Source organism: Carya illinoinensis, chromosome 5, assembly GCF_018687715.1.
Source record: "Carya illinoinensis cultivar Pawnee chromosome 5, C.illinoinensisPawnee_v1, whole genome shotgun sequence".
Lineage (NCBI taxonomy): Eukaryota > Viridiplantae > Streptophyta > Magnoliopsida > Fagales > Juglandaceae > Carya > Carya illinoinensis.
This window is the reverse complement of record NC_056756.1, coordinates 28521260-28548937: the sequence shown is the minus strand read 5'-3', so window position 1 is coordinate 28548937 and position 27678 is coordinate 28521260. Positions and strand designations below refer to the sequence as shown.

The window sequence follows — 27678 nt, the reverse complement described above, 5'->3', positions numbered from 1 at the left end:
TCTCCTTAACCACTCTTGGTTTTTTGGGAATAAGAGCAATGAAAGTCGCATTAAGGTTATTTTTTAATCTTCCATTTTCATGGAATTCTTAAAAGACTCCCATGATATCACCCTTGATCACTTCCCAACAAGACTGAAAGAACGGCATAGTAAAGCCATCTGGGCTTGGAGTTTTGTCACCCGCCATACTTTTTAAGACTTTCTAAACCTCCATTTCTTCAAAAGACCTCTCAAGCCATCCTTTTATGTATGGATCAATAGTATCAAAAGTAAGTTTTTCTATTCTCGGTCGCCAAGAAAATTGTTTCAAAAGTAAATTCTCATAGTAGTCAACAACGTGATCTGACTTCGTTTGGGCTGGAGATAGTCACCCCATCCGCCAACAACATATCAATGGTGTTGTTTTGCCTATGAGAGTTATCCACCTATGGAAGACCTTTGTACAATTATCCCCCTCCTTTAACCAAGGGGCTCTTGACTTTTGTCTCTAAGATATCTCTTCTATGAGATAGACCCTCTCAAGTTATACAGACACTTGAGTTTTGCAAGTCCTTTCAACTTTGGACATTTCCCTTATCTCCAATATATTCTCCAAACCTTTAAGTTCCTCCAATAGTGTCTTCTTCTAGCTTTCCACATTACCAGACACCTGTTCATTCCAGCTCTTCAGATCTTTTTTCAATGCCTTCAATTTACATACCAAAATGTAACTTGGGGTTCCATGGAAATGATAGGAAGTCCACTATTATTTAACGGGGTCAATAAAACCCTCAGATTTTAGCCACATGTTCTCAAACTTAAAGTACCTTAGACCTCCATGTATTCTGCCACAGTCAAGAATGATGGAAAAGTGATCTGAACATAGTTGGAGAAGATGTTTTTGGATGAGTTTTGAAAAATGGGTTTCCAAATCCTAGGAGGCCAAGAATCTATAAATCCTCGATCAAGAAGGAAATTCACGATTGTTCAACCAAGTGAAGGAACCACCTGCAAAAGGGATATCTAATAGATCTTGGTAAAAAATGAAGTTAGAAAAGTATATCATTGTTGAGTTGTAGTTGGAGCCACCTGATCTTTCACTCATAAATCGAGTGACATTAAAATCACCCCCAATGCACCAAGGCATATCCTAATACTACGTAGTCTAGCTAACTCATCCTATAAAAAGCTTCTAGCTTGATCTAGTAGGATTATAAACTCCTACAAAGGCCCATTGGAATCCATCCTCAACATTCTTGAACGAGTAAGCCACTGTAAAATCCCCCATACCATCCTCCACCTTTTCCACCATCTATTTGTCCTACATCACTAGAATGCCCCCTGCTACTTCATTCGAGGGTAGATAGTGCCAACCCACATGATTATATGCCCACAAACTCCTAATGATGCTTAAAGAGATAAACTCCAATTTTGTTTCTTGTAAACATATAATGTCGCCTTGCCACATTCGTAGTTGATTTCTAATTGTGAGGCACTTCTCCTTGTCATTCAGCCCTCTCATATTTCAAGAAATGATTTTTGGCTTCATTATACAACCTTGTTTGCCCTTCCCTTCACTCTCCCATGATTCGAGCTCCTTTCACTTGTCCCATCATTAAATGTATAGGCAAGTTGTTTAAGCTCCCTAACTTTTTTCTTAGCTGAGTTGAGCTTTCCATCTGAGCTAGTCTGTCTTTGTCCAACCTCTACAGCTACAAGTAAGGCAATAAATTGGTTTTCGAAACCATTACATACAATCTCCACATAGTGTTGAATCTCCTTAACTTCATGGAGGACCCATTCTGAAGCCTATGTATCATTCAGATTTATAGAGTTTAGTGGGGTAGGTGCCTGTCAGGACTCTCCATTACTACTCAAAGAAACTACCTTCGCCACCTCAAAACATGACCCCAGCCGGTGCTCCCTCTCGTCCCCAATGGATTCAAACAAAACCATAGCAATTTTGGCAGATTCAACCCTTGCAGACTCAAGTGCCTTACTAGAGCTAGAGGCCACCTCTAATGGGAGTTTCGAACTACTCTACGAAGACTTAGGTGAAGCCACACCTTCAAACCCTAAGATTTCAACAACATTTTCTAGCTCCAAATCAAGTATGATTTCCTCTATTGTTGTTGGCACCAGCGTCACCACTCTGGGTCGACACAGGTGGGGACGCACCCTTCAACTCCATGATTGCAGCATCATTTCATATCTCTGAGACAGATACAACTTCCTCAAGCATCGCAGACACCGTCACTACCACAAAAGCCTCCGGGTTGTCGTCCACCATATCACCCAAGTCCGGCAACCTGTTTTGTGAGGTTCCTGGCCGACAAAACAACAGATCCAATGGTCTAGTTGCTACATTGGCTATAGGGCTGAGCCCTTTCTTGGACTCAGCCCACCAATGTTGAGTTACTGGACTTAGCCCACCAATGTTGAGTTACAGACCTTGAGGCCATATGGGATAGGCCCTTTCCTTTTGTGGTCCACAGGGTACAAGCCCCTCTAACTCTTTTATTTCCCTTACACGACCCACAACTTCGTTTAAGCCCAGCACGTATCTTCGGTTTACCCTCTGGATGAAACTATCTACCATCTAGCTAAATTCTAAAATCTCCCTTTTGAGGCTATTTGATGTTAACTACTTTGAACACTATTGTTGAATAGAGCATCCCCCTCCATTGTTGCATAAGTATTGTCGATTGGCAATGTGTCTGACTAACTGTCCGGCACGACTCTACAACAAAAATACCATTCCTTTGTGAATTGTCCATATTTCCCTTCATCGACTGCCCAACCCTCCTTTGTACTTCCTTCAGTCTACAGTGAGCTTCTTTAATGGAAAAATCATCACATGGAGTCAAGCATCAAGACAACCTCCATGTATGACTTCACAAGACCCTTTTCTGAGTATTTTTGTTAGATGGTTCTAGACCCTGTCAAGAAGTTCTTCCCAAATTTTCTCACGCTTTTATGCACCTCATGAAGCTCCATCGCCATTTTTTACCAGCCATTGCCTTCCACTTCTTTAGGTATTACGGTGAGACTTCTTCTTCCACCCCTCTATATTCCACTAGAGTCAAGAATCTTCCATAAGCATTTGAAGTTTTGAACCTCTGTGTGCAATGAAAGTGCTACTGCTTGCAAGGGAGGTTTTATAAAATTCCTTTTTTCCATTTGAGCAAGCATACTCCTCCAACGTCTGCACTAGGCATGTCACAGTTGAGGATCCTAAAACCAACTCTTTCACCACCTTTCTACCTCGCTCCACAATACGCACCGACTGGCTACCTTCCTTAGAGAGCTCAAAAATTTTAGTTTCAATAAGGACCAATTTCGAGTTATCTATCTTAGACAACAAATCAAAAAGAAAGATGATGATCAGCGAGAACCCTTCATGGAAACAGTACGGAGAGAAAACTTCCACTTTAAAATATTGACAATTAATTGACTTTTAACTTTTAAGGTTGATCAAATTCAACTCAAAGACTTAACAATGGAAAACAAATATAATGAACTCCAGCTCCAATAGGAATTACAAGAACAATAAAAGAGAAGAAATCCTATGGGTGCAAAAATTTGAGGGTAACCTGGTTAACAAGGAGTTATGTGAGTACACGATTCTTTTATTTATGGACCATCATTTGACTGAGATAAATGTTATTGAGTTTCTTAAAAGCAATAAAAGAGCCAGAGTCTTGGACTAACAAGAGAAGAGATTGGTATCTATTTGCCTCCTAATAATCTTGACACGATTTTAGCAAAAATAAAATCACTCAAGAAAAGCAACAAAAGCACTGGGCCTACATGGAGTCCCGACTTTAATCTATAAATACTACTGGATAGTAAAAAGTTAAAAATTGCTTCACAACAAAATTCGAGATAATATATATGAGCGCCAACACATCCAAGCTGCTCTCTCTCTAGATGAGTTTCTCTCTCGTCTTAGTAGTCCTCTCCGAGTCTCCAGACCCATCCTCCCACCTACCTTTCACCTTCCTCCTTCCCCCACCTAATAACAACCAAGCCTGCAACATTTATCTACTAACCCCAACTACCTTAAGAATCAACCCTTCTTTATCATTCAATGCCAAAAACTACCATGAAACAGAACCCATCCGACCTGAACCTCCTAATTTCCCAAATAGAGGCACTCTCATGGGACAACATCACACTTGAACATGTTACAGAAGCTATAGAAATAATCTCAAACCATGCTTTTATTGGAAAACTAATCTCCTCAAAACCCCTAAACAAACACACATTCCACACCATCATCAAAGTTGCTTGGAGTTTCATAATAGGACTTATCATAGAAGATCTAAGAACCAATACCTACCTGTTCACCTTCCCATCCTCACAAGACAAAAGCCGTGTGTTCTTCCAAAGACCCTAGAACTTTAAAGGGTACCATATGATTCTGAAAGAATGGCATCAAGGTCTCAGCTAAAAAGAAATATACCTACAATTTGGATCCAGTTTTTAAAATCCAGATCCAATTATGGTTGGATATCTGGATCTGGATCCGGATCCAGTTGCACACCCTTGTTCTGGACCAGAGATCCATCTAGTGTGAAGTATTAAAGAGAGCTTGCAATATGAATGTGATTGGTATCCCTACTTTTGTCCTATCAAAGAAGTTGAAAGCAACAAAACTAACCCTAAAACAATGGAATAGAAACAGCTTTGGTCATATTCAATCTAAAATTCATAAGATCAATAGCATGATTGCTAAAATCCAAAACCAAACCCCTAATCACACTAATATCATATGGGAAAAAACCCTTAAAGAAAATTTAGATGAACTCTTGAGAAGAGAAGAATCCCTTTGGTGTAAAAAAATCTAAGGTCACATGGCTTACCACAACGGATCTCAACACAAAATTTTTTTATGCTTCAACTTCTCTAAGAAGAAGAAAAAACAGAATTGACTGCCTCAAAACAAGACCAAGACAATAGACCTCGGACCCAAAGAACATTAAACACATCTTCCAAAATCACTTCAACAACATCTTCACATCTTCCAACCCCGAATATCTTGAAGACCTTGAAACTCTCTTTCCTCAAAAAATCACAAACATGGAAAACCAATTTCTCTATCGAATCCCCGTTGAGGAGGATATCATGAATGCAATTGGCCACCCCCCCCCCCCCCAACAAAGCCTAAGGCCGGATGGTTTCAAGGGCTGTTGTATAAATTCTTTTGGGACGTAATAAAAGTGGACATTCTGGCAGCCATAAACAATTTTTTCACTCAGGGTAAACTTCTTAAAGAATGGAACCATATGAACATTGCACTTGTCCCAAAAATGACAGCCCCAATACTCCTTATCATTACCGCTCGATAAGCCTCTCTAACATCTGTTATACAATAATTGAAAAGATCCTTGCCAATAGACTCAAGACCATTCTTCCAACATAATATCTCACTTCCAAACGGCTTTTGTCTGAGGTCGACTAATTTATGAAAATACAATCATTGCCCAAGAAATCTTTCATACTTAAAAAAAAAATTAAAAAAAAAAAAAAAGCATGGGAGAAAAGGACTAATGGCCATAAAGATTGATATAGAAAAGTCTTTTGATTATATGGAATAGTCATTCATCCTATCAATCTTCAAGGCTCTTGGCTTCAACCAAACCTGGGTCACTTGGATCAAAGAATGCATATCCTCAGTCTTTTACTCCATCATCATTAATGAATCCCCCACTGGCTTTCTCCATCCTTCGCAAGGAATACGATAAGATGACCCTCTGACTCTCTTCCTGTTTATTCTAGGGAATGAACTGTTCTCACGTCTAATCCTTAGAAAAGAAATAAATAATAATATTGAGGGCATTAGTTTCTCTAGAAAGGGACCTTTTGTGTCGCATTGCCTATTTACTGACGACCTAATCCCTTTTGGAAAGGCAACCACCCAAAATGCCCAAACTTTTGCTCAATGCCTTGATATGTACACTTCCTGGTCTGGTCAAAGAATTAATCTTGGAAAATCCACAATTCATTTCAGCACTAATACAACAAGCATCTCCATCAGAGAAATAAAAGAGATCCTGAACTACAAATCCTCTCCACCCAAGTTGTGATATCTCGGTCTCCCACTCTACTTTGGAGCAGGGAAAAACACTTCTTTTAAGAGATTAAGGAAAATTCAGAACAAACTCCAAGGCTGGAAATAAGAAATCCTCTCCCATGCAGGTAGAACTCTCGTGATCCCCAAAAACCTGGAGCTCCATATGCATGCCGAAATCACTAGGTGGCTTCAAAAAGCTCTCCTCTTTTAACAAGGCCCTCATCTCTAAATTCGCATGGTCCCTGATTAACAGCTCTAGCAGTTTTTGGAAAAACTTCCTGACAAGCAAATATTTGAAAAACACCACCTTCTCTTAAGCAAGACGCAAACCCTCATATTCCTGGTTCTGGAAAGGTCTTTTAAAATAAATGGACTTTTTCAAAAGCAATAACTGCATCCAAATCAATAACAAAACAGGTACTAGAGTGTGGATTGACCCCTGGATCCCAGATATGCCTACCCTTACACTTGTTCCTAACCCAAACATCAACAATTTGGAGACTGTTGCCCAGATGACTAACACAAGAGGAGGGGTGAATTGAGTTGTATTAAAAAAATATCAATTATAAATCAAATATATAATATAAAATATAAACAAAATACGAAACAATAATAAATATAAAGAGTAATGTTAAGAGAGAAACAAACTCAGTATGTTAACGAGGTTTAGCCCCACTGTCTACATCATCGTCTCAAACTACCCCTTGAGGATCTTCAAATTACCCCCTCAGGATCCTCAAATTACCCATTGAGGATCCTCAAATTCACTATTCAACCTTCTTCAGGTAGAGATAGAAACCTATTACACTTTTGAACAACACCGCTACAAAGGATCCGTGTAGAACACCCTCTACACTTACAATCACTTTACGCGTGTTGATTCAACTATTCCCTGTATAGAACACTTTCTACACGCACAAGGGTTATACATACCCTGTTACTGATACGAGGGCTGATAGTGAATAGGTTATCAGAAAACACTCCTCAATGAGTGAAATAAGAATAATACAGCGCAAACTATATCTCTCAAAATGAAAAAATGGTTAAAACTCAATGCTTAGAGAAGAGAGAATGAAAGTTTTGAATGAATGTTGTATGCTCTTGATATTGTAAATGTGAAACTCTCAAATGATCTATTTATAGGCATATAAGACTTCATATTCAAATTTAAAAATATTCACATGTCAAAAATAACATCATTCCCTTTTCAAAAATTTCAAACATAATCTTTTTACATATGACAAAAAGAGTACACTTTACTTTTCAAAAATTTCAAATCTAATCTTTTTACTTTTTGCATATGACAAAAAGAGTACACTTTACTTTTCAAATTTTTCAAACAAATCTACATTTTGCATAAGTCAAAAAAAGCATCAATTACTTTTGAAAATATTCAAATAAAGTATGCACATGTAAAAAATGATAATCAATAATATTTAATATTTTCAAAGTTCAAACATTTAATCATGTCATGCACATGTGAAAGATGACAAATAATCATCTTTCATAATTTTCAAAATATTCATGCACACGTTGAAAATGTATTTTAATACTTTATGATAAAATATTAATTTTAAGCCTTAATCCTAATTTCGAATTTTTAAGAGATTTACAACATTACTATATGACTTTAATGTAAATTTGTTCCCTTCTTGCTCATGCTTGTTTCCTTGATGTGCGTGACTCCATTGTATAGACAACTTGAGTTTGAGACTCATTTTTTTTTTAATTCATTTGTTATCATCCAAATCTATGTGTAGATATATAATTACATGGAACTTAAAACCTTGAGTTCAACAGAGACCAACATGAAAGTGGAAAAACTAACCCTAGAAGAGCCACAAAGATGGAATAAAATCCTACTCCAGGCCCTCTTCACATCCCCACACAGTCAATGCCATTCAAAAAATCCTACTCTCCACCTACAGTTACTCCACCATTAAGGACAAGATTAAATAGATTCATCACTCTTCGAGAAATTTCTCGGTTAAATCTGCCTCCATTACAATTGTGCACTCCCAAAATCATACCCAAATACATATTTCTGAAGATGTTTGGAAAAAATTGTTGAAAATAAAAATTCAAGATAGATTAAAGCACTTCCTCTGGAAAGTCATGCACCAAATTCTCCCAACAAAAGGAAACCTAAAAAGATTCATTCCAATGGAAGAGAACCAAGACAAAACCTTTGTCCTCTCTGTAAAACTAAGGAAGAAAATCGGTCTCATCTGTTTTTCAAATGTCCTTTTTCAAAAATTCTTTGGAGACAGTTTAGATGGCCGATAGACATCACAACCTTTGCTAACTATCACATTTCAAGCTAGATCTTAGTCATCTTAAATCTCATAAAGGACCTTAAAATACCTCAGGAAGATATCCACTCTTTTCAAATCTTTGGTTTCGTAGCCATGGATAATATCTGATTCATTAGAAACCAAATTACACATGGAACTCCCTGCCCCTCTATTACATGGCTTTTAGCAAATGCCAAACAAAAATTGAAAGAGCACCTCTTAGCCTGGAGTACAAGATCCACACAGTAGGAACTCGATTGGCAACCCCCTCTAATAGGAGTATTCTCACTCTCCTTTGATGTAGCTGTCAGACAACAAGGAAGCATCATCACAACCCTATGCATATCTGATCAAGGTATCCCAGTTTTTGCATGAACAGAGTTCATACACAATACAAATCCCAATATCAAAGAAGCATCAACAGCTCTAATGGCCATAGAAGATGGAGCAAACAAAAGTTTAAAGAACATCATCATTGAAGGCGACTCAGCACAAGTAATATTAGCCATCAACAAGCCAAAAGCTGCAACTGACTGGACAATGCAGTCAACCACTAGATACATCCATCATCTGCTAAGCAATTTTGATCAGTACACCGCAAAAAAAAAAAAATCATCGCTCACAGAATCGATATGCTCATAATTTAGCGCGATAGGCAGCTTTCAACCATGTGTATGGAAGCATTTCCCTTCACTGAATTCCTCCATGTGTGCTAGATTTACCAAGTGGAAAAGACCCCCTACTATTGTATAATTATACTGCTAGATTCAGAACTTTGTTTTTCTTTCTATGAATGTTAACTTGCTTAAAAAAATAAAAAATTAAAAAAAATAAATTTTAAACATTACTCACCCGTTAAATGAGCTCTCATTCCCATTATTATGGCAAACCATTATGAACCACTACTCTAACTAATTGACTCGGGACAACAATTCTTATTCTTCATAGCATTATATCCCCAATACAATCTGCCTTTGTCCCATGCCAACAACATATTCAAGACAATGTGAATGAACAGTTCCACATGACACACTAAACTTACCAAATGCAATCTCCATTTAAGTGATAATATGCTCCTGATCCTAGCCACCAAGACAGGATACTTGGTACTTCCAATCTTCATAAATCAGTTAAAAAAGTAAGTTTCATCAATAGAAATAGTAGAAAAAGACCAAAAGAACATGACCACCTAAAGAGCTTGTGTGACTTCCTCTTCATTTTAGCTTTAATTAAATTAACAACATTTTTTTTTTTTCAATTATTGGTCTGTGCTAGGTTGGTCATTGGAGGAGACATTCATTTCTAACATTTGTAGGGTACAATTAGATCATTATAAGAATATGTACTTGTCTTCGTTGATATGAGGAGCATGGTGGTCATTGGAAGGAAATATTTGGTCATAATCGTACAACACCATCACGAAGCAGACAAGCAGAGTCCCGAGCTAGCTAATTAAATAAATGACTATACATACATGCATATATTATAACTTCTGTTTTCTTTAGGTCGAAGTAAAAATAATGAGTAATGAAGCTTTCAAAATTGAAAGTGATGTGCTAATTATAATAAAAGACAATCCAATTCCATAGTTTATGTTGTAGAGAGGAGAAGATGCACATCAGAACATCTCGAGCTTCAAATTACTGACCTTTTGTCATCATTGTGGATTGGAGCCCACTTTAAGGGTGAGTTGTATTTGTAAATAGATTAAGATTTGTTAATAGATTTTTTCATGAACTAAATATATACTCACCCAGGACATGCCGCATGAGCCTTCTTCTGTTTGTGTATGAGATCATGAGTAGCAGTAAAAACTATGGAAAAGGAGGTTAGAATGAATGGAAGACCTACTGAACCAAATGGTTTTCTGTGTTTACCAGTCATACTATGAATCACAAAACTTCAGTGAGTCATAAAAATCCTGTCTGTCATCTTCACCATTAAAAGTGAGATGGAGTCCTGATGCGTAACTACTAGGGCACAAAATGGTCATACATTTCTTCCAGAAAGTAAATAAATACTCATTTAGAAATCGAAAAAAATGTTGTGTACAAGTAACACTTAATTACCAAATATTTGCTGGCTTGGGGAACTCTAAGACTTGACCAGATCTTGCAGATTCAAAAAGACAAAACAACTCATGGAAAACTGGAAGCTTAGGAATTGAAAATATGTGCTTTGGAAGCCTGACTATCCAAGCTTTACATTATTTGAGACAGCAATATACCATCATTTTAGCAGGCATCAAGATCTCGGCATGGAGGTGGCTTTGGCTCACTCAGCAAAGTAGTATTCCCTCCTTCTGGTCCGCTCTTAATCCGCAGTGGATTTTGTGTACCAGGCTGATACATTGATGAAACGTCACTAAGCAAAGGAGAACTCAAGTTCCAAAATGAAGAACAAAATGAACTCAATTATCCAATGCACAATTGCCTTACCGGTAGCTTCTCCCCCTTCCTTAACATTTCAACTATCTCAACAACTCGTTTGGGAGTAACATCTTCCTGAAATTAGTAAAAAAGACTAGTAAGTTCCAAAATTTCCTAGTCATTTGACCAAGAAAGTCACAATGATTTGGCAGAATCAAAGGATGATCATGCACCCACATAGTAATTGTAAGTATATCCTTTGGATCCACTAGAGTAATCAGCCACTGTAATCATGGGAGCATTCACACAACATCCCTGCGACAACATTGTATACCACATCATGCTTAGTATTTAATAATGATTCAGTGATGACAAAAATATCTCTGATTTTTCTATTGAATTTGAAAATGAAAATATAATTTCAAAAAGCTAGCCAGTCTTGAATCTTGACCTTATCAATAATATAAGATGACCGAAAGGACAAGCAGTAAAGCTGGGGTAGGCACAACCACATTCAACTTGTACTTTGCCACAATCAAATCTTTTTAAATAATTAAAAGCGATAAATGACCAATAACCCCATGTGCTTTACCCGGTTTGAGATTAGACCCTTGTGCAGTTTCTTTTAGGATTAACAACCCGTGCTATCACAAGTTTAGAATTAGCCCCCTCCATTACAAATTCCATCCATCCTATTCAACAGAAGACACATGTCACTCTCTAAAGCCGCCATGTGTAGGATTTTTTTCTTACTTAAAAAAATTCAAATAAAATATAAACTAAAAAAAAAAAAACATTGGACAGGGGAGGGACCCCCCCCCCCCCCCCCCCCCAAGCAGCCACCCCGTGGTGGTCCAGCTATCGGCCATCACATGGGTAGCAAAGAAGGGGCCAGTACGTAGTGGCCCTTTTCTGGCCACCAGACCAGGTGGATTTGACTGACACGGCATGGTCAGCCACCCAGTGGCCCCTAATTCACACCCATGTGGTGGCCGGATTCAACCACCCATGGCGGCTAGCAAGGGGGAGTCCTCCCCTTCATCCAACTGTTTTTTTTTTTTTAATTTAAAATTATTATATTTTTATTTTTATATGAATTTTTTTAAGGAAAAAAAATTCAACACATGGTGGCTCTAGAGAGTGACGCGTGTTTTCCATTAAGTAGTGTTAGAATATATTGTCTATAATTTGTTTGTATAAGGGTATATGGGTCTCTTGTATTTAGGATATATATATACTTGTGTGTACACTGTGAATAATAGAACAGAGTATTATTTCATCAAATCTCATCTACACGGTATCAGAGCGCGATTCTCACGAATCTGAGTTCTATATGGTTTGAGAGTGTTTTTTTAGTGTAGTTTGTGAGCTCACCGTGTTCCCCAACGGGTTTCCGTGCTCGTCGGCGGCTTGTGGTGGTTTGAAGCGCTTTCCGGCCACTTTCCGGCGTCATCTCCGATACTAGACACCAGGGGTGAACTCGCCGGCAGTTTCTGTGGGTACCGAGCCTAGTTGCTGTCGTCTTTAGCCGCCGGAAGGGATCACCGTCGCCGATCCAATATCGTTTGGTTGCAAGTAAGCTCATATTCCAGTTATGGAGTAGGCATAACCCCGAACCTGTATATTTGGTAACACGGATAGCTTAAACCTATCCTGAGTTAGGATAGGCTTATCCAAGATAGATCCAAACGAGCCAGACCCGGACCCGATCCGAGACAGGCCCATATCGGGCATATACCGGCCGAAACAAACCCGATACCGGCCGGTACAGAGCCGATTTCGGCCGATACAGTCTGGTTCCGGCCACTTTCCAGCCGATACATACTGGTTCCGAACCGGTACAACACTTTTTTGACCGGTTCAGACTTGTTTCACCCAATACAGGCCTGAAATTTGGGTTTTTAATCTGGATTTCTACTTTTCCATATTGTATTTTCCAGTTTTTCGTCCATATTTCATGTTTTTTGTGTGAAATCTTTGTTTCTAAGTGAATTGTTGTGATATCTTGGTATCTTTTCCATGGCAATTAAATTTGAGTCAATGTCGCTTGCACCAAATATTAGTATGCCTATGACTTCGGTAAAGTTAAATGGAAAGAATTACATGTTGTGGTCAAGATCCGTTGAAATGTTTTTGAATAGAAAGGGTCTTCGTCATACTCATCTGATTGATCCAATTCCTACTTCGACTAGTTCTACATTTGCTCAATGGGAGCAGGAAGATGCTCAAATATTATCTCTGATGTTGACTAGTATTGAACCTAGTATCTGCTCAAGTTTAATACATTTTGACACTGCTCAAGAGGTGTGGGGGCATCTCAAACAGATGTATTCAGGTGCTGGAAACATAACTCGTATTTATGAGTTGTGTAAACAATTCTTCGTGTTGGAACAGAATGCTTTGGGCCTGGAAGAATATTATTCTCAAGTGATGGCATATGTGAAGAACTCAAAATATATCAACCCATCACTTCTGATGTTCCAAGTATGCTAAAACAATGAGAAGATTTTAATATTGTTCGCTTTCTTGTTGGCTTAAAACCGGAGTATGAGTCAGTGCGTTCTCAAATTTTGGCAAGTCCACAGCTTCCCTCATTTCCTGATGTATTATCCCGACTTCAGCGAGCAACATTGTCTTCTGATCAGAGTAATGAGAGATCTACTTTAACTGCTTCTTATGTTGGTCCTGCTGGGCATGGAGGTCGGAGTGGTAGAGGTGCAGGTGGGGGATGTGATACCAGAGATAATCGCACTTGAGGTCGTGAATCTCGTAAGTGCACCCATTGTGGTCGCACTAACCACTCAGTGGATTATTGTTGGGATCTACATGGTAGACCATCTGGGCCTGCTAATCAAGCCACTTTCCAAGATGATCCACAGTCAACGAGCTCCAGCCCATCTTCAGATATGATTAGTATATCAAAGGATGAGTATAAGCGATTTTTGGGTCACACAGGGGCTTCATCTTACACAGCTACTCTTACCCACTCAGGTATAGCATCCGCATGTCTTGTCTCATCCACTCAAGGTCCATGGATCATTGATTCAGGAGCTAATGAACATCTGACCAGTTTGTCTTCTACCCTGTTTAAGTTAAATACTGTACCATCTGTAAAAAGTGTCACTCTTACTAATGGTTCTCTTGCTAAAGTTACAGGCATTGGATCCACTAAACTCACTGACTCCATATCCTTGTCATCTGTCCTACATGCTCCGAGTTTTCCTTTTAGTTTGTTGTCTATTAGTAAGATTACTAAAAATCTACAATGTTCAGTGACTTTTTATCCCTCATCATGCATTTTTCAGGATCTCAAGACGGGGAACAAGATTGGTACTGGGCATGAAGCTGGTGGCCTGTATTACCTTGATGTTCAACAGTCACCCCTTACAACCCCCTCATCATCTGCTTTTGAATGGCACTATCGCCTGGGTCACCCCTCACTTTCTCTTTTGAAGTGTCAAATTAGGAACTTGGAAAGTGTCTCCCTTTTCTTGTGAAGCGTGTCAACTTAGTAAACACCATCATGTGTCTTTTGTTCCTCGTATTGATAAACGAGCATCGAGTCCTTTTGAATTGGTTCACTCTGATATATGGGGACCAATCAACATTGAATCAAACAAGTTTCAATATTTTGTTACATTTGTTGATGACTACTCTCGTGTGACATGGTTGGTTTTTATGAAAGCCAGATCTGAACTTCTTTCCATATTTCAAGTGTTCTGGAAATAAATTAAAACTCAATTTAACAAAAAGGTTTAGATTTTACGTTCTTATAATGTTAGAGAATATCTATCTAGTGCCTTTGCTATTTACCTAAGTGACAAAGGAATTGTTCATCAAACATCATGTTCATATACACCCCAACAAAATGGGGTGGCTAAACGCAAAAACCGGCATTTGTTAGATGTAACCCGAGCACTATTGCTACATATGCATGTTCCTAAACGGGTTTGGAGTGATGGTGTTCTTACTGCTTGTCATCTTATTAATCGTATGCCTTCATCAGTTCTTAATGGTTCCTCTCCCTTCTCCGTCTTGTTTTCATCATCTTCACATTTTTCTCTTTCGCCAAAAATCTTTGGATGTGTTTGCTTTGTTCATAACCTTGGTTCAGGCTTTGATAAACTTGACCCCCGTTCTACCAAGTATCTCTTTATTGGTTATTCCCGGACTCAAAAAGGATATCGCTACTATAGTCCTGCTCTTAGACGCTATTTCCTGAGTGCTGATGTTACCTTCTTTGAGTCCATACCCTATTTTTCAAATACATTTTCGAGTGTTGTGTGTGATCCTCTACCATTACCTACTCTTACATTATCTCCCTCACACTCACCCAACCTTACCCAACCTTCCCCAGTTCCTTTACAGGTTTACTCACGTCGCTTGCGGCCGCCGGCTCCCATGCCCCAACCAGTCGTGCCTCCATCTTCAGATCCTGAGTTGCCCAGTACTTCAGACTCTCTACCTTTGCTCTTCGCAAAGGTAATCGTTCTTGTGTTACTCAACATCCTATTAGTCAATTTGTTTCATATCATGCCTTATCCCCTTCATTTTCATGTTTTACATCTCAAGTTTCAAAACTCTCTATTCCTAAGACACTTCAGGATGCATTATCTGATCTGGGATGGAGGACAGCTATGGAAAATGAAATGAATGGTTTTCATCATAACGGCACATGGGATCTTGTTCCACTACCACCTAGTAAACAACTTGTTGGCTGTAAAGGGGTATACACTATCAAATTTCATCCTAATAGTTCTGTAGAACGTCTGAAAACCCGCTTGGTTGCAAAGGGCTACAGTCAAACCTATGGCATTGACTACAAAGAGACATTCTCTCCAGTTGCCAAAATCTCTTCTGTTCGAGTGCTAATCTCTCTTGCTACTAATTTAGACTGGCCCTCATTTCAGCTGGATGTAAAAAATGCATTCCCCCATGGCGACTTGCATGAGGAAGTTTATATGGAGCAACCACTTGGGTTTGTTACTCAGGGGGAGTATCGAGGTACTGTATGCAGGTTGAAAAAGGCATTATACGGTTTGAAACAATCTCCTCGAGCATGGTTTGGAAGGTTCTCTGATGCTATATGGACATTTGGTCTTCACAGATGCCAAACAGATCACTCGGTATTTCACTTGCATAGTGATGCAGGTCACATTTTGTTAGTTGTATACGTGGATGATATTGTAATTACTGGGAGTGATTCTGCTAGAATCATTAGACTAAAACAATTTTTACATGATCAATTTCAGACGAAAGACTTGGGCAAGCTTAGATATTTCCTTGGAATTGAAGTCAGTAGATCCAAAGAGGGCATCAACCTATCTCAAAGGAAATATGTACTTGATCTTTTGGAAGAAACCGGCATGTTGGGTGCACGACCTATTGACACCCCTATGGATCCCAATCGTAAATTCTTGAAAGAGGAAGGGGAGTGTTTAGAGATCCAGGTATGTATCAAAGACTTGTTGGAAAATTGCACTATCTCACCATCACTAGACTAGACATCTCTTATGCAGTGAGTGTACTGAGTCAATTTTTACAAACGCCTAGGATCTCACATTGGGATGTTGTAATTCATATTCTTCATTATCTCAAGCAAGCACCTAGCCTTGGAATACTATATCGACCAAATGGACATCTTAGGGTTGAAGCATTTTCAGATGCTGATTGAGCAGGATCTCTTTCAGATAGAAGATCTACTACGGGATATTGTACTTTTGTAGGAGATAACTTGGTTACATGGAAGAGTAAGAAATAAACAGTAGTAGCTTGTTCTAGTGCGAAAGCTAAGTACAGGGCAATGGCACATACTACTAGTGAGCTGACATGGTACAACACTTTCTTCAAGAGATTGGGTTTCCAGCTCCTATCCCTCTCTAGCTATTTTGTGATAATCAAGTTGCACTGCATATTGCCTCTAACCCTGTGTTTCATGAGAGGACTAAACATATAGAGATTGATTGTCACTCCATTCGAGATAAGATACTAAGTGGTGACATTGCTACACCTGCAGATCAACTCGCATGTGTGTTTACTAAATCCTTGTGTTGGAGTCGATTAAAACCTATTTGTTTCAAGCTGAATTTATATGATGTATATGCCCCAGCTTGAGGGGGAGTGTTAGAATATATTTTCTATAAGTTGTTTGTATAAGGGTATATGGGTCTCTTGTATTTAGGGTATATGTATACTTGGGTGTACACTGTGAATAATAGAACAGAGTATTATTTCATCAAATCTCATCTACAAGTAGGATGGTATCCCTAATTAAAATTGGATCTGGAGGAAATATGCTCATACAAAATGTTAGTCAAAATCCATGTGATAAAAATTTCAAGGGATCACCATTCACCACACAGATTGTACTTCCTTCCAATAAATGTACTCCTATCCAGAATTAAGTTGAGCAAAACAAGTGTTAATGGCCGGTGGCCTACAAAAAGCTACAGGCTTGGATCAGCAACAATGAAACAAAAACTCACCATGCATTCCATTTCACCAACCGAGAACAAACCATCTTTAGTTACTTCTGCACATGACAAATACTGGCAACTTATTCTTCAAATGTAGATTTCAAGAACATTCATGACGTTTCAGAAAATGCAAGATGAGAAATTTTCGAGTAAATATTAAAAAAAAAAAAAAAAAAAGATTTGAGAGTAAATATTTTGTTTAGAACTTACCATTGCGCTTCACTCCAAGGTGTTTCAGTAAGGCATCCTCAATTTCTCGAGAACCACGTATCATGCAGGGTGTTGTGCCACAAACCAACAGGTGGTACTTGCCAACCTGAAAAGCAAAATAAAAGTCCATGAGATTAAACTGCAGCTTTGGTAACCCCGTTCTTGTAGAAGTATTACATTATTAATAAAGAAATATGTCTTACCTTTGATCGATTGAACATAGAATAAAATGTTGCAACCTCATAAACACGGATAGGAGCAACTTCTATAATCTTAGCTACCTGAAGCATCCATAATAGAATATCAGTACATAAATATACACATATCCTCCAGCATCCCCAAAGGATTTTTTTTTTTTTTTTTCCGCTAAGTAAAGGATTATGATTTACAACATTCTGTTCACTCATAAGAAGTTTGATCGGAGCTTCAATAGGGCAATAATGACTTTTTGATGTAGCAAAAAGATAATAACTTTATTCAAGCAATATAAACATGTGCCATTCTTTGTAAAAAGATTATCAAAATTCCAACTCCAACGAGAATTTTTTTTTTATTTATTCCATCAAATGAATGATTGATCTGGAGCCTAAAAAAACAGTTCTTTCAAATTAGGAGATACTTTCTAATACCGACATCAACCATGGCTGACATTAACATCAATGTGACAACAGATTGTTACCATAAATGAACAGATGTAGACAACCACCAAACCCAATCTTATTTGACTTCGTATTGGTAAGGTATGAGCTAAAGCCATATAAGGACTACGACTCTACATGAACGTATACACATGAAGGTGGGAATTATTATTTGCAATCCAACTGGACAAAACCTCTTGCACTACCTCATCTTGAATGGCAAGGCATGCCATGATCTAAAATGGATCTCCTCCTAAATAGAGGAGCCCTCTGTCATATGCCTTTTCAAGGGCCAATATGCAGAAAAAGCCCCACCCCATTCTAACTCTGCTATACAAATGCTCATTGGCAATAAGCACCAAATCTAAAATTTTTGACTTCGGAAGATGAAGCATTTTGGGATTTGGAGACGATCTTTCTCAATGTTATCTTCAATCTATTAAAAAGGACTTTAGTCAGGATTTTCTAGACACCACTCACTAGAATTGTAGGTCCAAAGTCTGTCCTCCACCCCTTTTTTGTTTTTTGTTTTTTATAAGAAGTCTGTCCTCAACCCCTGCTTTATTCAGAATGAAGTCAATGAATTTTAAACCAAAGCTTTTTACAAATCATCCGAGTATGAAAGCCGTGCAAAAAATTCATCACGAATTCACGTCTTCCTTCACCACATCCCTGCATGCCTGGAAGAAACTCATGATATAGCCATCTGGTCCTGGGCGGGCCTTATCTCCATTAATTACCCCCTGAACCTTGGACTCCTCAAATGGACTTTCCAATCTATTAGCCTCTTCTACATCCAATGAATCGAGCAATACTCCATCCAGAGTAGGTCTCCCAGCTATATTGTGTGGTGTACAATCCCTAGAAAAATTGTACCACCAATCCCAATCTCTCGATGATTGCAGAATTCAATGCCATTACAAGGAATCCACATAGTTGCTTCTCCTATTTGAATTAGCCACCTGGTGAACTCGGTGCACCTATGACCCTCCCTCAACCACAACACCCTCAGTTTTTGTCTCCAAGATAGCTCCTCCAGAAGACTAAACCTTTCCATCTCATTACCTCTCTTTCTCATCTTTAATGCCCTCTCCCTTCTTTGTCATCGATAGTACCCAGCTCCTACAAAGTAAGTTTTTTTTACTTTCTGTTTTCCAGCATATCAACACCTCTCCTTCCAAACCTTTAGGTCAACTTTCAAAACAATATGAGGTCCACCATTGTTTCGCCTTATCCACATATTCTTTAACTTAAATTGGCTTTTGACCCACCTGAAAGGTCCCATACTCGAGTAGGATGGGGAAATGATTTGAACAGTCTTGGTAATCTTCGTAGGGCCACTTCAAGATATTGTGCTCCCCATTCAAAAGAAATGAGAAATCCATCCATTCTGGACCATGTGGACCTATCATGATAATTAGACCATGTGAAGTCCTCCCCCCCTCCCCCCCCCGGCGGGGCTCCTCCCCTTAAAAAAGGGGAGATCAATCAAATTTGTTAAAAAATAAAGTTTGATAACTACACAATGGTTGGGCTAAATCAAGATACTCCCAATCTCTCACTCGCAAACTGATAACATTTCCAGTTGCCTCCGATACACCAACGAAAATACCATCAACTAATCACTCCCACCAATTCATCTCAAAGTAGCCTTCAATCATGATACAAAGATTTGAGAATGATCATACTTGAGGAATTGGTTTGGACCATGAGGGCCCATCACAGTTGTTAGACCAAGTGAAGTTTCCCTCCACCAATGGAACATCAATTATATTTTCTCATAAATAAAGTTTGAGAATTCTACCATGCCTGGGCTAGAGCAAGCTATTCCCAATCTCTAACTCAGAAACCAAGTAATATCAAAGTTGCCCCTAATGCAACAAGCCAAACCCACCAACCAATCTGAAACCAACTCATCCCAAAGTAGCCTTCAATCATGATCCAAAGATTTGAGAATGATCATCACTGAATATTTCTTTCTAAACATAGGTAGTACCCACAGAATGCGGAGGACTAATATAAGATATTTAATTAAAATTAACATATAAAATATTTGAAGAAGTATAAAATGTGTCATATTCATTTTATACCATCAACCAAAACAACAACAAAATTAAGAAATGAAATTGAGGAACCCATATTTGTGAACCCAATTATCTCTACAATATCATCAAAAATGAAGTTAGTCATGTCTCTAAACTCTTTCTCAAATTCATCTTTGTCTTCAATCGAAACATGTTTCAAAAACCAAAAGCGTACTAATTTAAAATTGATCAGTAAATAAGAATTTTATTAAAATGGGCAAAGCCAAGTGCACAGGACATATACAAGAGCAACACCTTTTTTTTATAAGTAATAAACTTTATTGAATCGAATGAAACTAGGCAGAGCCCATGTACACAGTTAGTATACAAGATGAGACACCTAATTACATTCTAGAAAGCTGAAAAGAAAACAAAGACTCATTAACACTCTCCCCCTTCAATACAATAGCAGAAAACGAATGAAAAAGAGAAGACACAAAGAAATTCCAGATATCCCCCACTGCTTTTTCCCTGTTGTTAAAACATCTGTCATTCCTTTCCATCCATAAACACCACAATAAGCACAATGGTATCATCTTCCATGCCGCATCCAGTTGAGAGCTATTGTGATTTCTATTCCAGCAGGCTAAAACCTTCACCACCCTCTTAGGCATAACCCAACTCAGCCCAGCTCTACAAAGAATACCATCCCATAACTCTCTAGCCACTTCACAATGAAGAAAAAGATGATCAATCGATTCACCATCCTTCTTACACATGAAGCACCACTCCATAATAATCAAACCACACTCTCAAATTATCAATCATCAAAATCTTCCCTAGTGCACCAGTTTAAGTAAAAAAGGAAACTTTAGATGGCACACAAACCTTCCAAATGCTCTTCCACAGAAAGAAAACATGTTGTTGATTAGACAACACCTTATAGAATGACTTAACAGAAAATTTATTGCTCCCTGAGTGTTTCCACAGCAAGTGATCTTGCCCATTTGCACCCTATCTTTACAGAATACAAAAAAACCAAAAAATCTGCAATCTCATCAAGTTCCCAATCCTGGGCATTTCTAGTGAATATAACATTCCAATGTACAGCCCCATTGACACGACACAGCACCTCTGAAACAGCAACCTGCTGGTTATCAACCAAGCTGAACGCTACCGGAAACACAGCATTAAGAGGTCTCTCACAACACCACTCATCAAACCAGAACTGGATTCTATCACTAACTCCAACCTCAAACTTGATATGTTTTTCAAAAATGTTCCACCACTTTCTAATATATTTCCAAAGGCAAACACCATAAGACCCCCTTACCCTCCTTAGAACACCATCTCCCCCACTCACACCCATATTTCTGATCAATCACCTCTCTCCAAAAAGAATCTACAAGAGCTCATCTCATCTCATTTCATCATTACAACTTTTCCAAATTCTCACATAAAATATAATAAACAATTCAACTTTTTCAAATTCTAAAACAATAATAATATTAAAAAATAATATTATAACAATATTTTATTCAACCTTTAACTTTCATTTAAAACCATCTCATTTCATCTTACTATCCAAGCCGCACCTAAATATGTCAATTTCTTAGTCTTGGGCAGCTCTTAGAAATCTGTAATGTGTCAATTATACACAAGCCATCATCCTTCTCCACGTCCTCCAAACCCTGTAATTCGTTGAACAATGACTTTTTCAATGTTCCACATTCCCAAAAACCTACTCATTCCACTTCTTCAAGTCCTCCTTTAAAGCCTTCAGCTTACAAGCCAGCACATAACTGGGATTGCCCTGTATGAGATAAAATGACCACCATTGTCTAACTCTCTCAATGAAGTCTTTTGACTTCAGCCACATGTTCCAAACTTAAAATATCTTTTACCTCCCTGAATGCCTCCACAATCAATAAGAATAGGGAAGTGATCCGAGCATAACCTTGGAAGCCATTTCCGGATTAGATCTGTAGCCAACTATACCAATGGCATTGAATTTGATTTAGAGTGATGAAAATAACATAAGCTGTAGCCAACTATAAATATTCTTCTGCTTTGTGGAGGTTAATTGGTGTGTGACACACACAGATACTGCTCTATGCGTATGCGTGTACATGTTATATATTGCTCCACCATATCATGTTTATCATTATGTTCCCACAAAAATGAAGGTTGAATTTTTTTTTTTTTGATCAGTCCCACAAAAATGAAGGTTGAATTGGATGTGATCATATATGTATGTAAACAAGCATATGGGAGGAAAAAACTTAAAAGAGTGATACCAACATACTGCATTCATAGCTGAAACAGTAAGCCATCCACCATGCTGCTGCTGTGCAAGATCTAGCAAAGGAATCACTGCAGATTGTTTGTAGTTTGATGGATAGTGGGATAATATTTCCTTAGCCTGCAAATGCACAAGTTCGATTGTTAAAGATTTAAGAAATGAAAAAAAGGAAGAAAAAAAAAAGCACTAAGACATGCCAAGCAACATCATTAGTGGCTAGGGTTAGATAGGTTGTATGAAGCTATAAGACATCAAATATAAATTCGAGGATTTGATCTTTTCTTTTCCTCTTGCTTTTAAATTACTATGCAATCAATCAACCTAATAGTAGCAACAGAAATCACTACCAAATTGTTCACTATCACACCCCAATGGCCAGTCAGACTCTTTCAATTTTTTTATTGGCACGAGGTGTTCAAGAACAAGTCCCTGCTAATCTCAAGAGTGCATGGGCCCTAAGCAAAGAGTTTCCCACAAATGCCCTTTAGATAATTCAATGGGAAATTCCTCCAGTTCAATGGTCCCTAGAAATAGTGTACACCCAAGAGGATTCAAAACTTGGACCTGGAGGGAACATACCACCAAGACCAAGGCTCTTACCACTTAAGCCAACCCCTAGGGGCTCAGACTCGCTCATGAACTATGTACATGAGAAATCAGTCAAAAGAAATTGCTTTCAATAAAGGAGTACGTATAAAAAATACTTCAGATTTATAGTTGTATTAGAATGTGAAATTACTCTGATTTATAGCTGTATTAGAGTGTTAATGTTATTTAAAAGTAGAAACCCTTATACAAAAAAAAAAAAAAAAAATGTATCAAAAAGCAGTAGGTTTTTGGGGAAAAATATTTTTTAATAAGCTTAGCGGGGAAAACCTTTGAACAAAGAAATTCAATCCTTATTTGCTTTAATATATGAACTGGCATTGTCATAAATCCCAGCCTTGTGCTGCTGCAGGGAAAAGATAATTAATTGCCACTAAGATTTTAAAGGAATTGGGATACTGAGTATGACCGTGTTATTGAGTTCTAAATAACTGAAGCATAAAGAGAGTGCAGAAGTTTCGTATAGAAACAAGGAAATAAATATGACCATTAGATGCACACCAAATCCAATCTATGTACATATGGACCTATATCACGTGATGGGAACCAAGGTGGACCTACTCTTAAAGATCCTTTGCAAGTTCTAGATGGGCCAATAACAAGATCAAGAGCCAAGAAGATCAAGAGAGCAATACAAGGATTAGTACAAGCCACTTGGGAAGAAGCTAGTAAGAGCCCAACACTCAAGATGGGTTTGAAAGAAGAAGAACCAGTTTTGATCCACTTGATCCAAGCTATGGAAGACATGACTTAGAGATAGGGCCTTTATATATTAAGGCATTCAATTTGTTTAAAGGATTTTTATTATTAGTTTAGAATAAGTAGGCTTGAGGATGCTTAAACCACATATGTCTTATTTATTTGAACTCAGGTTTAGAAGTACTGTAGCAAGACACTGTTCATGCTACAATACCCGCGGCTACTGTTCACTAAGGCCATTTTTGAGAGAAAGGGTCTCAAATTTTAGTCTAGGGTTTTATCATGTTTTGGGAAGGATATTTAAAGAATGTAATCAGCCACTCCAAGGGCTAAACATTTTATTTCGAATTTTAATTGTGAGTGAGTTTTCTCCTCTTGTTCTTGATTGAACTCTTGAACTTATCAAAGGAAAATCACAACCTTTGTGGCATTCCTCTTTGTAATTTGGGTTCTTGAGACGGAATTTCAACTGGTCTAGATTTTGATATAATCTAGATTCTTGAAACGAGTTCTCAACGGGTCTAAATTCTCCATCCATAGACTTGAGTTTGGCGTTCTTGGGTGAGTTTTCAAATTGATTGTGGGTTCAAAGGATTCTCTTCCCGCGGGTTCATATCATCATGTATTACTTAGATTTGAAAGCTCTCTAAAAAATCACCATAACTAAAGTGTTGATAAGACTCACATTACGAGGTTAGGTGGTTTACATAAATATTTCCAATCCAATTATGTAACGCCCCAGTAGAAGGCCCAAACCATATGACTTATACTCTAAAAAGATTAATCAATGATACAATTGGAGTCCCATTGGGACATTATAAAGAACAATAACTTTTCATTTCCAAGCAATGTGGTTAAGAAAAGAAGAGCAAAAATATGGGGTATCACAAATTAGCATAAATATTTTATCTAAACAAAAGCAAAAAAGAAACAGATCTGTGGTTAAGAAAAGCTCCCATAACTCGCTTAGTTTAATTTAGTTTTTCGACTTTGCTCAATTTAACTAAAAGCCAGAATTTGAGGATCCGCCTCAAACACAAACACCTATCTCATTCTTGCAGGTAAAGAAGGTGCCATTTGAGCAAGTACACATAAGTCAAATACCAAATTGATATCTTATCACACTACAGTTTGTCTATAGTACTTAGATCTTATAAAGCATATAAACAGAACTTAATAGTTACGTTTGAGAATTCTGATGCTTTCTTATGCAATTATTTGCAACGGCCATTTCCGTGTTCCCAATGAAATTACAAGAAGTTGAACTTGAGTGAGTGGTACAGGATGTCAAAACAAAAACATGAACAGAGCTCAAATAGCTTTCCTTGATTAAGCTTGTGCACAGGCTCCACTACAGCCAGAAACAGACAACTCGAGGTTAAACAGGTATGTTGAACTCAGCCATACCTCAGGCTTTGCTTGAGCTCTGTCCAAATTTAAACCAAGCCAAGCGTGGAAATACCCAAAACTTGGCTTGTGCATTGTTTTAATTCCAGGGACCAGTATAATTCAGTTGACAAAACTAGGATAACAATGTTTCACAGACTAGGACCCAAACCCACAACATCTCAATTACTTTATGATATATTTAAAACAAAAACACAAAAGGCATAGCCCAATTACACAAGTAGTATACAAGACGAACACCAAATTAGAATAGGAAAGGAGACAAGAAAAACATGAAAATGCAGCCCATTACAATCAATAGAAACTACCCAAAGGAAGAAAGTATTAAGTTCCTCCAACATCTGTCATCCCTCAAAATACACCCCGCTAGACAAATAGGAACCATCTTCCACACTATTGCAACTTGAGGCTATCATATAAGCCTCTCCAAATGATGAAGAGATTTACTATTCTTCCCAAGAATAACCCAACTCAAATAAAAAATCATGTCACAATGTATTGGCAACCTCACAATGGAGTTAAAAGGTGGTCTACAAATTCCCCGCTCTGTTGGCACATCCATGACCAAGTTTTTACAATTATATGATGTTTCTTTTGGATTTCCAATCCCTGAGGAGATTTTATAGGTAAAAAAATATAAAGCTGCAACCCCTGGGTTTTGGCTCAAGTGATAAGGCCTTGGTCTTGGGGATATGCTATCCCCATCTCTAAGATTTGAACCCTTGGGCACAAAAAGTTTCTAGGGGTCATATCCCGTCGACAAAAAACTGATAATTTACCTAATTTGTGGGACGGGCACATTACACCAGTCCAATGTTTATCTGGGTAAAACATTGGACATGCTTTAAACAGCAAAACATTGATGACCCAATGCTTGGGATTTTTTTTTTTTTTTTGGAAGCCCAACAGCTAAAATATGCATATTAACTGCAAATTCGCAAGAACATACCATGGGAAAAAGTCGAGGGAAAGGCTTTCAAACTAGATATTTCTACAAACAAATTGGCGTTATTCAACTGATACAGATACGGGAAAATAGAGATTTTTTTTATATAATACAAAACCACACAAAAGAAAAACAAAACCAAAATAACGACAGAAAAATTATCGCATGTACTTTCACAATTTTACCTTCTCTTTGTTTACATCAGTGAATTCCCAAGGCTGTTCCGGGTTGTTATCCGGAGAGTCAATGTGCTGCTCATTCAATATTCAAGAAAAAAACCTTCGCCTCAATTATCAAACTAGTAAAATTGACAACTGAATAATTTATCAAAAAAAAAAAAACAATATGGCAATTGATTAAGTAAATCAGCATAAAGACGAAGTAATTATATTCGTGCAATGAAGTGATTGGGAAGTAAGTGACTCACGTAGTTGAGAGCAGTAGAGAAGGATCGCGACGACAACGGCTGCAGTGAAAATACGAAGACTCAAAACCGAAACAGAGCGATGTGATTGGATGTGTGTGTGTGAGAGAGAGATAGAGAGAATAAGAACCTGACGGAAAATCTGACGGATCTCGAGGAGACGGTTGGCGACGAGGCGAGCCAGCATTTTCCTCCGAGACCGGCGAGGTGAGCTGAGCTTAGAGGAGGAAGATTCTTTTTTCTTTTTCTCTTCTTTTGTTTCCGGGCCTTTGGTTACGCCTGTCTACTCCTGAGAGCTCTTTGGAGTTGGGGTGTACATGAGCGAGTTTACGGCCAATTGGTGGTTTTCATTTTTCCTTTTCTATTTTTATTTGTTTAAATTATTTCTAAAAAATTATTTTAATAAATAATATTTACAGAAGTGAGTATATTGAAAAAAATATATATCTATAACCGTCACATAATTATTTTAAAAAAAATAAATAAATAAAAAATTTATATAAAAAAATTATAAGAGATTCTACTCTTTATATAAAAAAATTAATTTTTTAATAATAAACCTTATTAATTTCAAAATAAATATATAAAATTTACACACTTTACAATTATACATAGATTTAGTCTTTTTTTCTTTTAATTTTATTTTTACTGAAAAAAAATTCTAAATGGGCAAATTGAGAAGCCCAATCCTGCCTCATTTAATTTTTTGCATTATTTTCTCTTAAAAAAATTAAGCAAAATCTAATATACACGTGCAAAAGTGTTTTTTGTCGAATAAATTTTTTAAGATACCAAATCCCAATACTTTTATAATACTTCGAAATCTTTCCAATTCAAATATATTTTCAAGGGGTTACCATTTTTACTAAATCTAAAAACAGTTATATTAAAAAAAATTCTCAATAATTTTATATTATCAGAAAAGATTTTTAATATAAACATAATTTAAAGAGTCCCTTTATTATTTTTTAGCATTTTCTTTACACGATCACTAAAAATTGTGAGCAATTATTTGTAGCAACAAGAAAAATTGGTTTACCTGATTATGGAGGATTTTTTTTTTTTTTTAATAAAAGATGATAAAAACTGCCTCGTTTATTTTCTCAAATTAGATGAGATGAGACTTTTTTAAATATATGTGAATATTATTGAGATATGTGAGTTGAGATGAGAGTAGATGGTTTTTAAAAATGTGTATTTGTTTATAAAGATAAGATGAGATAGTTTT

The 27678-nt window shown here is 37.5% G+C and overlaps 1 protein-coding gene across 2 annotated transcripts; it reads right to left on the bottom strand.

Annotated features, from left to right (window-relative positions):
* Window positions 1-10200: 10200 nt before the first annotated feature.
* On the bottom strand, window positions 10201-26782 carry LOC122310654 (NADH dehydrogenase [ubiquinone] flavoprotein 2, mitochondrial-like). Of its 2 annotated transcripts, XM_043124743.1 has the most exons (10): window positions 26581-26779; window positions 26454-26492; window positions 26212-26277; window positions 22372-22488; window positions 17608-17685; window positions 17405-17510; window positions 17204-17250; window positions 10956-11033; window positions 10788-10853; window positions 10201-10691 (listed from the first exon to the last, which is right to left on the bottom strand). In XM_043124743.1, exons 1-10 carry the CDS (start codon window positions 26635-26637, stop codon window positions 10584-10586), a joined length of 762 nt encoding a protein of 253 aa, XP_042980677.1. In that variant the 5' UTR covers window positions 26638-26779; the 3' UTR covers window positions 10201-10583. The 2 variants fall into 2 exon arrangements, with proteins under 2 accessions (XP_042980677.1, XP_042980678.1); XM_043124744.1 differs by lacking the exon at window positions 10956-11033 and having other exon boundaries at window positions 26581-26782.
* Between the last annotated feature and the right edge of the window lie 896 nt (window positions 26783-27678).